Raw genomic sequence first — 17,906 nt, forward strand, 5'->3', positions numbered from 1 at the left:
CGCTGAGCTTTGTCATCACCTCGACGAGATGCGATGATCTTAACGACCGTGATGTGGGTGATGTGGATGGAGACGAAGCCTCCCGGTGCTTAGCGCTAGGTGGGCACTTCCTCAACGTCTGCCAGGGTCCATGGAAAATAGCCAATCAGCGTGCGGGAACGGCTCAGATAAGCTCCCACGCACCCCGGCCCTTGCCCAGATCGCCCAGTTGCAGATCAGTTCTTGGCAAGGGTGAAGCGCCCGCCAAGCCAAGCTAAACTCTGGAGAGTGACCCACTTAACCAAGGTTTGTTCCTTGTTCTCCTTCTTGGTTGGCACTTTTGCGAGCTGCTCACCTGGCTGCAAGCACACCTTTGCTAAGTTCCTGCTGGCCATTCGTCCGTTACACAGCTTGTTGGTCTAGGAATACGAGTTGAGATAGTTAAAAACCAACATGTTTAGTCGTCTTCCCCATCAAGACCTTCGAGCTCACATGGAGACAACGAAATGATGGAACCATAGAGAAAGGAAACGGAAGAAAGTGCGAAATCGAATAAGCTTATCTCTGCCTTCGCTAACCGTTTCCCAATGGCGACTGTGACGACGTGAATACCTAATGAGACGATCAATGCTCGCCATACTAGCACGTCCAGATTTGATTGGCAATCGTGCCTCGAGAGTCTTTGCAGGACCATCAGGGGAAAGGAGAGCGATGAGATCACACTCACCAGTCTGTCTGGGTCGGCAATTGAGCAGGAGCTGTTAGCTTTCTGTCCTCAACGCGCGCCTGTGGCCATGTGCTGTACCTGCATCACTAGCTCTCGTCACATTGCGGCGCCACGCCCTCGTGTGTTGTCGTGCGGCGGCTGCTGTGTGGTGAACTTTGGGTCTTAATTGTGCCCGTGTCACCCAGCTTCCCGATCCCCATCAGCTGTGTCCCTGGCCATTGGACTTGCTCTTCTGTTCACTCGCATTCCTCTTTTACTCATATTATCTTGATAATCACGGTCTGTCCTTCGTGTATCTAGTTCATTCATTCCGTGGCTGGTCCCGGGAACTTAGCTAAGGCCATTTTTTTTCTCGCACACCCCAGATACAAATCCACAAAATGGCCCGCCAACAGACAACAGTGACCGCGGTTCTCACTCTCGTCACTCTTTTCTCCAATTCACCAAGCCGGGCTCTCCAAGTGAGCCCAAACTCACCTTGTGCCCGCGAATGCTTGGACGCTCCTCACCTCGATGTCTCAGATCCCAACTCGTCCAGCACGCTGAACTCGGACATTGTGTGCCAGGATGCCGACTACAACAGCAACACGGGTACTAAGTTTATGAGCTGTATGTCCTGCTTACAGAAGAGCTCGTTCGCCCAGGGTTCTGAGAGCGATGTCAAGTGGTTCCTTTGTAAGTGGAGGTCCAGTTTGATGAGCCTGTGGACAACTGCTCACATCGTTAGATAATCTGAGATATAAGGCATCATATTGTATTTTTGGCTTCCCTAATGGAACCGCGGAGTCTTCTCCATGCACAACAAGCAGAGCTTGTGGTGTCCTTCAGGAAAGCATTCAACATGGCATACCTGACCCTCGAAGCACGACAGCTTACTCCTATTGCTCTGCTGGTAACGGTGAGGCAATGGATCCAGCCAACTTTGATAGTTGTATCCAGTGCATCTCTGCTGAGCATAGAACAGACTACTTAGCGAATTGTGAGTGATATACCCTTCACAGATAAGGATTCCAGCTAACTTGTCAGCCCTAATTGCCCTTCAAGCCGGATGTGAGCAGCAGCCCGCTCCCGGAACGGGAATTCTCGGCCTGAACGGTACTGTATTCACTAAGGGCCAAATACAGATTGTTGACCCTTCAACACTGGAGGACGATGGAGGTTCTGAGGGACCTGTCCTGCCAACCTCCACAATCATCGGCATCGCTGCCGGATCAGTGGCTCTCCTGTTGCTCCTAGCTGCTGTGACATTCGTTTGTGTACGCCGTCGACAGAACAAACGCACACGTGAGATCAAATCCCGACGCCACACCTCGTCCTTGTCCTTCCAGTGCCAAACACACATCCTCTCCCCTCGTTTTTGGCCTGGCGTCAACAATCCCGGTTCTCAAGGGTTTCCCCAGCCAGACAGCAGCTCTGGTGTCTGGCAAGCACCACAGCACGTCGACGAAGCCCTTACCTCTGGTAATTCAGTGCACGATGACATCGAGACGGCCAGCACAGCAACCACTGCCACGACCAAAAAGCACGGCCTGGCCTCTCTCCCATCGTTACATCACCTGACAACCACCGTCCCTCCCCCGCCTTCTCCGCCACCACAGGCCCATACCTCGACCTCTCCCTCATCCGACTTCAACTCTCCTCTTTCAGCCACCGAATCTGTCCGCAGCACTTCGCCCCTACTTCCGCCCCCCCCGCCAGGTATCCGTAAGTACAACCCTGCCGAGTACGGTGTGCTCAACAACTCGCCTTTGTCGCCCCCCAGCGGGAGCAGCAGCACATTCAGTAGTCCTATCTCCACCTCGGGTATGGGGTTTGGTCTGGCTTTGAGCAGTCCCGGGAGCAGGCTGGATAATGGGAGTGTGGCTGGCTGGACGGATCAGAGATTGTATCATGCCCCTTCACCTGCGCCTCCTCGGATTCAGACGCCCTCTCAAAGCCCTGGCCTGGGAGTGTTTGAGAACCCTGCTGTGCCAGAGAAAATGTCGGAACGAAAGACGACGCCGCCCCCCGCTCGGCCGGCTAGCAGTGATGGCGTGAAATCTGGTGGTGGGTCTGTCTTTCTTCCTCCTCCGCCGCCCACTCTTCCTACACTGAAGACGTCGAGGAGTAGTGGTCTTCTTACTGCGGCTAGTGGAGTTATGTTGAAGAAAAAGGGGAGTGGCTCGCCTATGCCTGGCAGTCCGGTTGAGTCGGTGGAGATTAAGACTAAGTTTGAGGGTCCTCCGAGAAGATGAGGCCTTGGATATGGACTTGATGATTGACATGCTTCTGTTGATGGAGTTGATATTTCAGGTTTAGGAACTTTGTATATGGCTGCATAGGTGTATGTGATGATACAAGTAAGTGTGCTTGGCATGGCGGCTTGAAGGCTTGCAGCTAGAGAGAATTGCCTGTGAGAGGACGACCGGTGACGAGCAGATACGAATACGTTGCTGAAGGGTACCTACCTGTTTATGTTGATACAACACATCATGTGGATATTGTAATTTCGGAGTTTAAACTCGATGTGCATGTACAGATCCTCAACCCTAACGTGCCTTTACCTTGTTCATCGTCTGTGGTTTATGATACATGAGCCTATACACTAGCGGTAGCCCACACGCCTTGCCTCTCCTCTCGACATCCCTTCGTCGGCTCTGTTAACCGTGCGGGAGGATGCTTACCCGGCGATTTGGTGGTCCGGGAAAGTCTTGCTAAGCAGGAAACCAGGAGCAAGGTCCATGGCAACTGGGAGGAACCGGAAAGGGATCCTCAGCTGATTACCCGAGAACCTGTCAAGCCGGGGGAGAATATCCGATATATTACTTGTTGCTTACCGCGTGGCTGGAGCAAAATGCGAGTGAGGTTGTACGGTTCTCTATACCTACATCGTTCTGTTGTGATGAGTTAGTGTGATATAGGAGGTAATTAGTCAATATCGTCGGGGTAACACAGTAGCTGCGGCCACAGTTTGGACTTTGCTCGTACCTCTCGCTTTCACTCCAAGACCTCTGAGGATCCCTATCCATAAAAGTGGAAAAAAATGGCAAGCGGAAAAAAGTACCCGGTCACCGGGTTGCGGGCTGTCGGAAGAGATCGCGTAGTAGACATTTCTGATTTCATGAATACACGTACGCACCTCGGTCTATGAGCATGCGGGGAAACTTGCAACAACAATGCGGCTGACTTTGTGGCGGCCCCATCCGTCTGGGTGGCTTTCGGAGTAAACCCGAACCAATGCTTTGCCACCGGCTAGCTGTATTGAACAAACACCACGTGGAGAATGCTCGATTAGTGAAGTCACTGGCCAGAGGCGAGCTGAAGTCCTTGGTTATGGGGGTCATGTTTGCTGACGAAACGTATGCTTGACTGATAGTTTCTTGTATCAACTTTCAATAGCTCAGATTCAGTTGTTCAACAGTGCTACAGAGAATTCTGTTCATGTTTTTTGCCCTCCACTTCGAGATCCTAATCCCCGTTGAATCAGTCCGTTGAAGCTCCCATTGGTCCTCCCATACCAGATGCCGAAGTTCTCGCATTCGTGTGTTGTGGAATACTGAGGTAACGAGATACGACAGTCCTATGACTCCTTCTCCATGACGGTAAAGTGACAGTCTAATCTTAATCACAAAATCCCTTTCGAGCACGGTTGCGCAGATGGGCCAGCAATCTTGTGAAAACTTCTCCTATATTGGTTGTACACGTAACACAAACAACCTCAACTTTGAGGCCTCAAGAAGATACAGCTCGTTTCACTCTCCTGACATCAAAACCTGGGTCCTCCTTCTGAAGCTCTGAGGGCTAGCCAAAAGTACCAATTTAGTCCTGGGGGTTCGTAGGCAGACTATTCAAGTGGAACTATTATTCGTTAGCAGAAATCATTTTCAGTGTCATTTAGCAAAAAGAAAACATAGGAACATCACATTTGGTCCTGGCCTCAGTGTTTCTGATCGTCAGAAGGGAGCAATCTCCTGTGGGTAGAAGACCACATGCATACTGCGGTCTCTTACGTTGGATGTCCATACCCAGGATACTCAAAGGATCTCCATGTCAGTGGCTTCGACGCCCCCAAGCAACTCTCCAGCTGAACTAGAGGTGGCCATCTTTGTAGGTCAGTGCTGTTCCGGGTGGATGCAGAACCTAGTCCATCACAACTGACCCCGAATGAGGCCTCTTCAAAATCATGTCCGCTCACCGCCGGAAGACGGTGATGACACTGGCTGAGGGAGGACATGAAAGATACTGAAGGGGACATTTCATTCAGCGGAGAGTTTTACCGTGCTATTCTTGGTCTCTTGTTCAATGCTTTATCAATGATTGGGAGAAAGCCGCGGTCATCACACCTCAGCACGCCTCCTAAGCCAGCCGTCTCTCCTCCACGAAGGATCTGGAACCTCATCAGCTGGTATTGAGCTCCTCCCTGCAGTAGGAACAAGTGCCTTGGTGACACTATATTCCGGATAGGGACATCAAACATGTCACAGAGGCCTCGATGGCGAGCTGAGATGTGAGGATTCTCGTTTGTGCGTGAAGTTTCTTGCCGAGAATAAAGGGTTCTCGTTCTTGAAATGAGAGACAACAGCATCCGCCTCAATGTATTATTCAAACTACGCACACACAAGCATATATAGGGGCTAACACCCACTCCTTTTCCCGCTTTCCTCTCACTTCAACAGCAAGCATCGCAACGTCTTCTCTGTCTTCACGAGTTACGCATACAATCATTCGTCAAACTTCCCAAGTAGTTGTTCTTTTCCTCTTCTTTCACCATAACTTCCAAGCTTCCATACGACCCTCAGCTTGTTCTCGGAAGTGTTCTTGAGGGCAGGGCCCTCAAGACCCTTACTGACATTGCCAAAGCCTCCGCCGAGCCTGACGCATTATGGGATCAGCTTCAGACGCTCATTGCTTCCAGGAGACGTCTTGACATGACCAAGACGGAGCTCAGTAACCTCGGAATCGAGGATACTGAGCTCACAGACATTGACAGGAACATTGGAGACCTGAACAAAACAATCGTGGAGCTCGGCAAACAATACGCGCAGAAAAAGTTGGAAGCCGAGAACCAGATTCGGGATCTGCAGTCCAAGATCTCCTCAGTCCATGCCGATGTTGAAAGTCCGATCGACTATGTCCAGACCGCGATCAAGCAAATGCCCCTTGCGGCAGACACTCTCAATCTAGATGTTCAGTATTTCAGTCTGGACAGCAATAAGCAGGATGCCTTCACGTTCGTACAGCAAGTTGGAGACTACGTGGCTTCAACCTTCAGTTGGCTGGGCCAGGAGGTCGCGACACAAATCAGCCACGCTGCGTCGACTCAGGTCAGCAGCCAGACCAGCAAGCACACGATTATCGGCACCCTGGTGATTACCGCGTCCTGCAGCCATAAGACCTCGAAGGTCCTGGCGCCTCTTGTCATTGACGTCAACAAGGCCATCGGGGTTTGGAACACCCTATTCCCCGACGACAGCATTCCGTCGACGAGCATGTCGCTGGAGGATGCGTATCACCTGATCAAGAAGGCCTCTGCAAACACGGATGGCAAAGAAAATAACAAGTTCACCATCATTTCGGGCATGACCATGGGTTCCTGCTTCGTGGGCATGGTCCACATCCTCAACACTAGCAGTACCGCGGCTCAGGAGATCATGCAAGATGTCAAGCAGACGCTACAAGTACAGGCGCAGATGGATGCAGCTTCATGGTTCGCTAAAATGTCCGGTGGGTTTGGCGCGGATTTCAATCTCGCTGAGAGCGTCAAGAGTCTCTTCAGCACTCAGAATATTCAGTCTCATGTTACTCTTGCCTGCCTGGGTGTTATCCCATCGATCGTGTCGAACGAGGTTCAGCTGAGCGTTGAGGGTTTTTCCAAGTTCGATCCGGCGAGTAGCATGGAGGCCCTGAGTATTCTCGACAGCAGTACTGCTGCTCAAGCAGACTCGATTAAGGGTGCAGCCGAGGCCGCTCGTAAGGGCCAAGAGATGGTCACACTGAAAACCAGCACAATGAAGGCTGCTCTGACGGCTCTGGGAGAGATAGATGACGGCCGTAACAAGGTCCTCGACATAAACTCTATGATGACTGCCTTCGAAGACTACCTCCGCAAGGTCGCGGAAGGTGATTCTGGCATTCCTGTCAACTACTACACCAAGGACTACACCAAGGATGTCATCCTTAAGATGTGAATCGCCAAGTATTATCCTGGCCGTGACCCTACTGAGATTAACCCTGGCGGTGATCAGTGAACTTCAGGCTCAGCACATAGGGGCAAGGTCCTTTCTCAGACAAGTTGAAGTGAAATAAGAAAGCAATGCTGGGTGAGCTGAGTGAGGAGAATGAACTCAGATTGCTCCTGGTTTCTTTTTTTCTTCTGCTTTTCCTATGCTTGATTTCCTTGTTGTTACCGGCCGGCCTCCACTCTCTCATTGCCGATCGCGATCGCCCTGTCAGTTCTATTCATCCTAGTTGAGTACCTAGTCAGTTGCAATTGACCGTCTGCTTACAAATGATATCTTCCGCCAACGTTCAGTAGCATGCTCATAAAACATGGTCACAGTACCTTTTGCGATAGGCACCGAGCACGGATGTCGATAACAGCATAATGTTCCAAGAGTAACTGTGTAAAGTTCAGTTATTGCCTTCTCACTTCCTCGGCACAAGGCCTTTACTCCTGCCGTTACGTGCAAGCAATAGCTAGGGGTGTTGATCACATTTCCAAGACTGTTTCCTCTTTTGTCAAGTCCATTTAATTGTACTATTGTCTAAGAAATGCCAAGAAGGGGCAGTGAAAACTCCATTAGTGGTAGATGGAAGTCATTCGAGATTCATGCTATTGTTGTTTGATGCAGTGGATGCTTCTGCAAATGCTTTTGCGGTGTCGTATCCCCTGCACGTCGCTCGAACATCGATTCCATCTCTTGCCGGGAGAGCATAGAAAGGATGCCGCCTAGCTTTCTCCCACCGACTAACTCTTTCCAACTTTCTCCCCAAACCGTTCAATCCTCCACTAGTTGACTCTCTGAGGCTCCAGTCGATTAGTTGGGTCTGTTCCTGGTGTCCCTCGGAACAACAAAAAAATAACGAAGTCATAAGGCCATCGTTTTACTCAACCTTATATTCAGTGATTGAAAACCAGTATGTAATACCTCTTTCATGGCAAATATATGGGTAATTTAGCCCAATAGTCGTCCAGAAAACACATAAATTGGTTGAAACTCAGTTGAGTCCTTGTAGTACTCATCACTAACCACTCACTTGGTACAAGCTCACAATGGAGAAAGTCATTGAGGTGTTCAGCTCGCAGCTGCCAATTGACACTCATCTCGAAGAACCTTAACAACTGGAAACAGCACTTCTACAGAAATGAGATTGACGCGCACTTCCCTGAGACATACTGGCTGTGCAAGCTGACCAAGACGGCCAAAATTCAAACACCGAATGATTCGATCAACTTTCATGTCACCTCAGATGGTGTCATTATTGAACTGGACCATGTTCTCCTAACCATTGGGCTGCTGAAGCATTCAATCATGTTCTTCAAAAGCATGAACTCAACTTTGAGAGCGGCAATCGAGCAAATTCTGGAAATCAACATTGAATGTTCGATTGATGTGGATTAGCCGGCAATTCAGCTTTGGCATCTAGGGTTGGACGGCTTTGTTGGGCCTTCTAATCATTCTGAAGCACGACTTGGAGGTGATGTCTAATCTGATTTGCCAACCTGAGGAAATGGAAGCACAGTAAAGAAGTTGGGTAATTGCAGAAGTTTTTTGGGGGACTACTAGCATTAGATTATGATTTCCGATTCTTTTGTCTCAATCACTTGTCCCGAGAAGGAGTGACTATGATGTTGAGTGATCCGGCAAAGCAATCAAGGGAACCAAGAACGACTACCCCTCGTTGTTCAGTTGGCAGTTTTCTTTTAAAAGATAATCTGGATATATAAACCAAATACTCAAAGCATGACTCTATGCTGAGAGTCAGCTCATCGGTACAAGATAACAACGGAGCCAACGAACCCGTTTAAGACTGGCCCAGTTGACGAGGGTCCAGCTAGCGTACACTCAGCGCCAATGACATCAGAAATGATTTTCCTGCTGGGAGAAGATTGGAACAGTTCCTAAGCCAAGTATGAGTTCATCCAAAGATGCCCAAGACCAGGTTCCCCGGACCGGGGGGGGTTCGCATTTGTCAACGATCTGGGGCAAAGAATGCGACTTTGGTGACGGGTCCTTCCACCTGCTGACATGGGATCTTGTATTTAGCACATGTTCTCAAGAAGCGCGTCTTTACAATGACCAGCAAGGTCAACAAGGTACTACCGGCCTGTCCGTCGCTGGAATGGGTCAGCAAGACCGGAAATGACAAGCAGCTCGTACGATGCAAATGTGAGCTGAAGTGCCGAATACTTGCTCATTAGCCGATGCCAAAGAATCTCGTGGCGTACGAGGCTAAAGTTCGTAGGTTCAGAAAGAAGATCTACTTTTTTTGCCAAATATGTAGTAGATGGCCGCTCGAATCCAGCGATTTTATAAAGCACTCAGTTTTCGTGATGGGGCCGCATTCGCAGATACGACGCTGGAGACAATCCCAAACCAGCGCTGCTTGCAAAAGTGCACGATTCTGGGAGCTCGAATGGTTTCCTGAAACACCCATTCACGAGAAAGCAAAGGGCACCCAGTTGCTATGGCTTCACGGTCCGTGTTTCGGGGGCGGGGGAGGCAAAATGAATGGCCCCGAGAACCATAACCGGTCCGACGTGTATAGTCTGTAGCTTCCTAAAAGACCACCATACGGTGAACCAGCGCAGGTTGCAGCGAATTTCAGATAGGATCTTTGGAAGACATCTACAATTAAGGTAGATTGCTGCTTCCAGTTCTCACTCTTGGTTGATCCACAAGTATTGGATGCCAGTGTAACGGGTGACTTGGTCTGGTGCAGGCAGGGATCGACAATAGGTCAAATTGGTTAGATATGATGGCCACTGGCGATGTGGGGTGCACAGCAAAGTCAATTACTACGTGTGATAATCTTTCTTGGTCCTCAGTGTCCTTGTGTCAGGGAGAGGAGGAACCAAGGGAAGTCTATCATGACCGGGCAGCTTCCTTTATAGAATCCTCATCATGCCTCGGCCATATGGCTCATTCTCTTCGGTCATCCGGCTCTAGACATCTTCCGGGATCAACCACGTATTTGTGCCGCTCACAATCATCCTGTCTCTGGTGTCCCTTGTGTTGGCAGTCGGGGACATCCCTTTCCTTGGACTGCCGTGTCCATGTGACAGTCAGGGTCCAGGAAGCGGTGACAGTCTCTCTAAAACTTTGAGAGAGCTTTCGCAGGTTGATTGTCTGCTGATGCTGCCGGAAGTTGGCCCGCACCGTCTTGATGAAATCGGTTTCTCCCAACAGCAGGAAAGGCATATATATACTTCCCTCTCTGCCCTAATGCTTCAGATTATCCGGATGGCATCAATTTTCGGTGTTGGTAACAAGGATTCTTCGTGGGAGAAAGGGTTTTTAAGTTGGAACCAAGTGACAAGCACACCTTGTGAGTCATACATTTTTGAATCTATATTCGTAGAAGAGTCATTGAGCTGTTTGAACCTGTATAGCTTGTTGACGGAGGTCGATTTGTGATGTTCCATGGGCTTAGCACATCTAAAGTACCGTTGCTTGTGAGCATATTGACAAAAAGTGATCAGACTAAGTGACAGAGTATACGGACCTTCAATCTCATAGAGCGCTATGACTATTGGGGAGATTCGTGTAGCCGGATGCTAAGGTACGGATTAGGCGACCGGCTTCTTACCAGGCTGACGGTGAAATCATCGCCTGGATCGAGAAATACCGACTTATGTTCTTGAAGAGAGTGGGTTTTGATCAAAGCCTCGATGACAGTCTGACATCCCCAGCAATGCAGCTCGCTCTAACACTCGATGTGTTTTGGCGCTGAGAATGAGTGCCAGTCGTTCCACGGTTAACAGAGCCTCGGCCTGTCTGTTGGAACTTGAGATTGGTGAAAAAGAATAATAGATAGTTTCTGTGGATCGAGGAATGGTGTTTGATTTGTCGCTAATGGCGTGATATCCGGCCTAGCAAACGCAGGCCCAGTTATGATGCCAATCAGACTGGATATGTCACAGAAGAAAAGCAGATGCTATCTGTAAACATCGACAGCAAACTAGTATACCTCTAAGACTCGACCTAGCAACGAGGAGATCCGCCGCAAAGGGGGATCGAACAGTAGACGCTTACACAATGCGGACTGTACATGCATCAGAGTGAAGAAATGAAGGACTAGAGACTGACTGTCGATAATTTTACGTCTTCCGGAGACCTATCCCAAGAACAGATATTACTCCTGTCAATATATGACCAGGACAAACTGGGAGACACTCGTTCCAATGAATGAGGAGCTGAGGATAAAGATGAGTCGATAGCTTTCCCTTGAAACCAGGTATTCCTCCTTCCGTGACAGATTGACCATAAGGTCAGATATGTCGCCAAGGCGGAAATTTGGTTCCCAAGCCCAGAACAGGTTGTGGACTAATGTATGCATCTACAATCCAGCCAAATATCATTCCGTCATTCGCTGAAAAAGGTTGGCTAACCCAGATATAGCAGGCGGCTTGTCAAATGCAAAGGCGAGCTGAAGTGATGACTATTCCGTGACCACCAGACGCCGCAACCTTGACAACTCTCTCATATGATGTGGAGAGACAAATGTAGATGGGTCCATGTCCACCGTGTTGAGGTACTGGCTGAGCCTTTGCTTCAGGGGAATCTGTGTCTCCTTATGGATCTTAGGCACGCATGCGCTAACCTGGCTTTCCATGCATTCGAAGAGCAGCTCTCGTCAACAAAAATGAACGACCCGTGATGCCAGCATGCGTCCTTGGAACGCAAAAAAACCATGAAAGCAGAGGAAAACCGAGAGTCGGAGGCGCGAACCTGGTCGCTTCCAACGAGAAGTGTGGTACGATATAAGTCATGACAGGTCTGCTTTCTACTGTCTCTGGTTCGGCAAATAGACCCTCATACGGTGAGTCGGCTCATGTTGCAGAGATAGTCAGATAGGAATTCCGAAAATTATCATTCATATAGACGGATTCCAGCTTACAATCGATGTAACCGATATTATTCTGTATAATGCATAGTGAATCTATCCACACTTAGCGGATATTCAGTTGACGGGAGACATCCATCGCATCCCACGGCACAGTTGTGAGGCAGAAGTTGGTCTGGTAGCGCGGACGTTTGTTGCCCGGGATGAAGAATTCTGTATTATCCATAAAGGTAGAGTAGTCTCTCTCTCTAATTTCGATGATATCCCACATAAAGCAAAGGGAATGTGAAGATAAGCATGATTAGAGTCTAGAGCTCTCGTATTGATACGAGGCTTCCGGCTCAAGGACTCTCGAAGGCTTCTGGTTCTAGAGTCCGGAGTCTTTGCCCGAGTGGTTAGATTGACACAGCTGAATCTGCCTTGTGTTGAGACAGCTTGGAGGAAATTGAGCCCTCTCAGGTCCAGGGTCTTTCATATCCTTTCTCGTCGTCATTTATCGTAGTGATAAAATCGAAATGATGTCCAATTCCTCCAACAGTAACTCTGGGACATACACGATGTCCTCTAGGAAAGACTAATTTGTCGTGTTGATGTAACCAGCACTCTGAAACGTCGGTTGTGAACCCCAAGCTGATAATTGCTTGCTGCTAATTTCTTGTTCGAGACGTAAGCACCTGTCATTTATAGTGAGATTGGAAGGTTTAAAAAGCCTTGAACAAGTGAGATCAGTGGCAGAATCCCAGGAAGAGGACTTATGAATGTATATAAGTACAGAGTCATAGGTAGGTATGGACGATGATATCTTTGGAGCCAAACATGCCAAGCATGGGGCATTGACAAGGTGTTCGTGCCGCCGAAGCATAACGGACGTTGGGATGCATCTGATAAACCCCGGATTATTGGCTAGCACCTTCATTCTGAACTTCTCAAGCGAGAATTACATGCAGTTGCAATCACAATTCGAACGTAAGCTTATTGGCTAGACTGAGAGATTGGGTCGCCCTGTATGATGTATGATGTATCTCGAAACGTCAGACGTCAGTGGCTGTCATAAAGTATGTAAACACTTACCTACAAACACGCTCACCATCTTACCAAAGCCAAGTCCTAGCACTACCGACTCGGGGCCAAGAGCCATCGGGAGTCGGGAAACGGCCCGAATCGCCGAGAAGCCACCCCACTTCTCCAGTGCCCCAGCCCAGCGAGCGGGGCACTTCCCAAAGTATCCCAGGGCTAGGTATCTTTTGAACGGTACCCCTTGCTGAACTTCTCTCTTCAACAACACCATTCCCGAGCCTTCCTCTCTGATCGCACACAAAATTTGAACCAAAGACAATTCAACAAGCATTCAGAAACTCACCTCCCCAGAACCTGCCTTTCACCCCCCCCAAAAACGACCTCCAAAACCCCACTCGAAAAATGGGCCGCCCCCCCACCACCCAAGATTTCCTCCCCATCCTCCCCTCTCACCCCGCCTACCGCCCCCCTCCCAACTCCCCTCCCCCAACAACCTGCGAACCCTGGATAACCCTAATACCCCCTCCGTCCCCCCCAATCCGCGCCATTCTGATCCTCCTCCACGGCCTGGGCGACACAGAACGTCCCTTCGCCCACGTAGCGCGGAACCTCTCTCTCCCGGGTGTCTTCTGCATCTCCCTTCGGGGCGTCTCCCGGCTGCCATCATTCCTCCTGCCGCCCGGGCCAGCAGATCCGAGTGGGCAGGGAGGGCCAGAGGGATTCCACTGGGGGGATGATCTTAAGTTTTCAGCGAAGGGACTGGATGATGATCCGGGGTTTGCGAAGGCACGGGAGTGGATCGTGGAGAAGGTGATTGGGCAGGTGTTGGTGGGGGAGTGTAAGTTTGAGTGGGGGGAGGTGATGATGTTTGGGTTTGGGCAGGGTGGGAGCGTGGCGTTGGGGGTTGCAAGGGGGTTGGAGGTGTCGGCTAGGGTTGTGGATGTGACTGAGGGGGAGAAGAAGGATGTGAATAAGAGGAGGACGTTGAAGGGGGTTGTGTCGATTGGTGGGGCGTTGCCGCCGTCGATGGTACCGAGTGTGAGTGCGAGATTGAAGGCTAAGGTACCAGTGCTGGTGTGCTGTGGGAGGCAGAGTCAGGCGGTGGATGAGGATGCGGTCGATACGCTGGAGGAGGAGTTTGAGAAGGTTAAGGTGGTGAGGTGGAACAAGCCGGATGATGGGATGCCGCAGAACAGGGATGAGATGTTACCGGTCATGGAGTGGTTTGCAGATAGGTTGAGGGGTCCGAGTCCGTGGGTTTGAGGTGAACGACTGGCTCTTCTAAGTCAGATAGGCAGAACAACACAAAGGCGAATCTTGATTCTAGCAAATGCTCTAAATCATGCGACGCCGCCCAACTTAGGTATACTAAACTCCCCAAACTCAAATCAAGCCAAAACGCCATACTCCAGTCCCATGCCAAATCCTCCTGATCACAGCACCTTGTAGTCTACTCCTCCCCTCTTCTTAACCTTCGATGGTCCCGGCTCCATCTTAGTCCACTTCCCCTCCGTATCCCACTTCCCCGCTTTAGTATAATCCCCTCTCATACTACCCTGCATCCACGCAAAGCGGAAGTACTCGTTCGCCTCGACGCCCGGCTGCCTAACCCACGTGACATTATGCGTCCCGACATTCTTCTGGCTTCCCATACCCGCAGTACCTGGTTCATCATCAAAATAGGCGCGAAACCGCTCCACATCGTTGACCAGCACGCTGATGCCGTCGTAGGCCGGGTCCGGCGGAGGGTCCCAGGTGAAGGTGATCGACCGGTTGTTGATACCGCCCCAGATGATGATGGGGTCGTGGATGACGGGCAAGGGGGAACCCATGGGGGCGTCGCCGCGCAGTTCGTAGCTCGTCTGCACGATGGGGTCGAAGTCCCAGCGGGCGACACCGTTGATGAAGAGGCCCACCAGCAGGCCTTGGTAGAGGAGGGAGGGCCGCATTTGGAGGGATGTGCCCGGGAGAAGTAGGAGTGCTAGGATGTAGTGGTGAATGCGGAGGTTGAGGTCGGGGAGGACGCCGAGGATGAGGAGGCCGATACCAAAGAGGATGTAGAGCTTGAGCATAGGGATGAGGCGGGCTTCTTGGCGGAAGAAGAAGATTTGTGAGGCGGCAATCACGGCCAGGATGATGACGATGATGGCCAGGGCGGCGCGTGCGCCAGGTTGCTGGTTCAAGTCATGGCCCGTCAGGCGTTGGATGGGAATAAAGTCGAGTGTGTAGTTGGTGAGGGCGCCGACCCAGGCGGCACCAAGCCAGAAAACGGTTTTTTCGATTTGGGCAGTTAGGCCATGAAGTGTGCGCTTTATTCCCATCTTGTCGTACATGACCCAGGCGACGAACATGGAAGGTAGGTAGCGGCCGATCTCAATGGAGAAGAGCGTGGCCGTGTCAGCGTGTGCAGGAGGATCGAGAGCCATGCCGACTGACCAGAAAAGTATGGTGAATACGGGAAAGAAGAATAGCCAAGCGGAGGAGACAAAGAGGGAAAAGATCGTGGAAAAGACAACTGAGACGGCGAGGATGTTCCAGCGGAAGTCGCGAACTTCGCACTGGAGATCTTCTTCGAAGCTGAAAGAGCGTGGGAAGTAGGAATCGAAGCCGACGCTGCTGATGCCGTTGCGCGTGGAAGCCGTGAAGTTAGGCTGGAAGCCCACGAGCTTGGCCACTCCGCAGCCGCCGTAGCGGTCGCTGATAACGCCAGCGTGAATGGCAGCAGCGCAGAGAAAGGAGTCGGCGCGATAGATAGCCGGGCCGGAGCCGTTAGCTGGGGGGCCTCCGACAACCAGCGGCTGGTAGACAATCTCCTGGTCACCAACCGCATGGGGGTTCAGCAGCATGCGCTTGGAGCAGCTTGCTGGGCAGCTGAAAGCATAGCCGCCGTTGTTAAACGGCCGACAATCAATTCCATCCAAGCCGCATTCATTGCCGTCAGCCCAGAAGGTAGCGCCGCATCCTATGGCAGACGGCACACTCCAACCAGGGATTTCGGATATCGTCAAACCATGACGCATCACTAGCGCAAAAGTGATAATCCACACAGACAGGTACCCCAGCACAGCCCACACACGCTGGCGCTTCCGCGGGAGGTACTTATCCACCAAGACGATCGGCAGGTGCTGGATTCGGGGAAAGAAGGGGTCGATACGAATGAACACGGGGTTAGGCGGTCCGCGAGCCCAACGCGCGACGTATTTGATAGCGCGCCGCACGGGGTAGGGCACCCATTTGAAACGCTTCCAGGATCCTTCGTCTTGGATGAATCGTGGGGTCGGCGGCGAGCTATCGGCTTCGAGGTCTTCGAGACGAGAAGCATCGCGGATAGGGGCGTCGGGGTGGTTAGGGCCAACGACAGTGGCATCGGAGTCCGTGATGTCGGTGCTGTCTTGAGCGCGACTAGACTGAGCGCGAGAGGCTGGAGTAGGGCTGGTCTCGCCCATGGTGGAAGTTGAGGTTGTGGTCAGCTCGAACGAGGGACGATGGTGAGAGCTGGGAACACAAGTTTAGTGATGGACGTAGTGAGTATTGGCGTAGGACACAAGGGTCGGATGTCTCGGATCAATGAAGCGTCAAATGCGTCCTCGAGGGATCGGGCCAGGTGAATCCAAGGACATGCCTACAGAGAAATAAAAATACAAAAGGACTGAGGATTCAAGACATCAGCGTGCGGCTGGATGTCAGGATGAAAAGCTCGTGATGGGAGTTGATATAGCTGCAGTGACAAGGTGTGGTGTTAACGCACGTGGCAGTCATTTTGAGCGCCACCCCAGACGTTTGCTTCACCTGAGATGGACTCTTCACTGTGCCCGGTGCGTGCCTCGTTCCTGAGGGGAACGGACCCATATGCCCCACTTCATGACACCGTTTCAGCCTGCGGGGCGCTTTAGCAACCCCACTAGCCGCTTGCTGAGTGGGCCAAGCGCTGCAAGCCAAGAATGAGGGTGGGGGTAAGGCCCCGCTCGAAAGGGAAGCCAACACCACCAGAAAACCAAAAAATCTGGTCCCCCTCGTTCTTCGCAGATCGACGACGGTGACAATTATTGCGGAGCGGCTACCCGAACCAAAATGACTATCGACACCCAAACAGTAGAGACTGCCTCCATGCGATTCGATATCCTCAAGGCCGCCCTGTGCGATGGTACTACTCGCCTTGGTCGTTTGTCCTTCGCTGGCCGCGCTACCGTCGAGACGCCGACATATATCGCCGTCACCTCTCGTGGCGCCATCCCCCATTTGACCCCCGACAATGTGTCAAAACACATGAATGTTGGTGGTGTGTATATGGCGCTAGAGGATTGTAAGCAATCTTTTCATCTTACTGCTGCAACAGCTTGCTAACCTCGCCCAGTCATCGAACGTCCCCAAGCCTACTCCAAGCGGACTCCTCCCCTTTACCAGACCCCGACGACTCAGAAACACACTACCCGCCTGCATGCCTTCACCGCGACCCCGTCCTCTATCACAACCATTCTCAGCCCGCGCCGCCTCCCCGCTGTCCCCTCTCCCCTCGGAAACACTTCCAAGGCGATCTCCGTTTTCACCTCGACCGGCTTCCAGCCGCTCACAATCGTCGAGTACATCTCTGCCGCGCAGACCCTCCAGCCCGACATCGTCATCCCACCCTCTGATCTCACACATAATGACATAACTCCTAACTCGAAGCGAGCCTTGCGCATGGCCGAGCGTACAGACGAATGGATCGTCGACTGGTTCGCCTCGGCACCAGCCACATCCTCGACCTTCGCCCCCATTCTGCCGATCCCCTATTCCGTTCAATGGGAGTATGTCGCCCGCCTGGCCGAAGACTACCTCCCCACAGGCCAACTCTCCGGCTTAGCCTTGTACGATATGGACGTCCTCCCCGACCTCCTCTCCTTCCAGCCAACCCTCGGCCCCCTTCCCCGCCTAGTCCTCTCCAACCCCCAAACACCGCACCAACTCCTCCGGCAGATCTCCCTCGGGGCCGATGTCTTTGCTCTCCCCTTCGTAAACACCCTATCTGACGCTGGCCTGGCCCTAACCTTTGCCTTCCCCCGCCCCCAACAACAGAATTCTCCGCGGGCTTCCTCCTCCCCCTAGCAACAGATCTCTCCTCTTCCGCCAACCGCACCCTCCTCGAACCTCTACTCCC

At 51.6% G+C, this 17,906-nt stretch overlaps 5 protein-coding genes across 5 annotated transcripts; 4 read left to right on the plus strand and 1 right to left on the minus strand.

Annotated features, from left to right (window-relative positions):
- Positions 1-1,086: 1,086 nt before the first annotated feature.
- Positions 1,087-2,940, plus strand: CTHT_0066630 (uncharacterized protein; the record flags this gene model as incomplete). The annotated part of the gene is made up of 3 exons (XM_006696896.1): positions 1,087-1,381; positions 1,578-1,685; positions 1,751-2,940. The coding sequence occupies 3 exons, from the start codon at positions 1,087-1,089 to the stop codon at positions 2,938-2,940; spliced, it is 1,593 nt and encodes a 530-aa protein (XP_006696959.1).
- A 2,313-nt stretch (positions 2,941-5,253) lies between these two features.
- Positions 5,254-6,873, plus strand: CTHT_0066640 (uncharacterized protein; the record flags this gene model as incomplete). The annotated part of the gene is made up of 2 exons (XM_006696897.1): positions 5,254-5,280; positions 5,485-6,873. 2 exons carry the CDS (start codon positions 5,254-5,256, stop codon positions 6,871-6,873), a joined length of 1,416 nt encoding a protein of 471 aa, XP_006696960.1.
- A 6,298-nt stretch (positions 6,874-13,171) lies between these two features.
- CTHT_0066650 (uncharacterized protein) lies at positions 13,172-14,032 on the plus strand (the record flags this gene model as incomplete). Its single annotated transcript, XM_006696898.1, has 1 exon — positions 13,172-14,032. One exon carries the CDS (start codon positions 13,172-13,174, stop codon positions 14,030-14,032), a length of 861 nt encoding a protein of 286 aa, XP_006696961.1.
- Positions 14,033-14,202: 170 nt separating this feature from the next.
- CTHT_0066660 (uncharacterized protein) lies at positions 14,203-16,215 on the minus strand (the record flags this gene model as incomplete). The annotated part of the gene is made up of 1 exon (XM_006696899.1): positions 14,203-16,215. The coding sequence occupies one exon, from the start codon at positions 16,213-16,215 to the stop codon at positions 14,203-14,205; it is 2,013 nt and encodes a 670-aa protein (XP_006696962.1).
- Positions 16,216-16,840: 625 nt separating this feature from the next.
- CTHT_0066670 (queuine tRNA-ribosyltransferase-like protein) lies at positions 16,841-17,854 on the plus strand (the record flags this gene model as incomplete). The annotated part of the gene is made up of 2 exons (XM_006696900.1): positions 16,841-17,072; positions 17,124-17,854. 2 exons carry the CDS (start codon positions 16,841-16,843, stop codon positions 17,852-17,854), a joined length of 963 nt encoding a protein of 320 aa, XP_006696963.1.
- Between the last annotated feature and the right edge of the window lie 52 nt (positions 17,855-17,906).

The sequence above is a fragment of the Thermochaetoides thermophila genome (assembly GCF_000221225.1).
Source record: "Thermochaetoides thermophila DSM 1495 unplaced genomic scaffold scf7180000011822, whole genome shotgun sequence".
Classification (NCBI taxonomy): domain Eukaryota; kingdom Fungi; phylum Ascomycota; class Sordariomycetes; order Sordariales; family Chaetomiaceae; genus Thermochaetoides; species Thermochaetoides thermophila.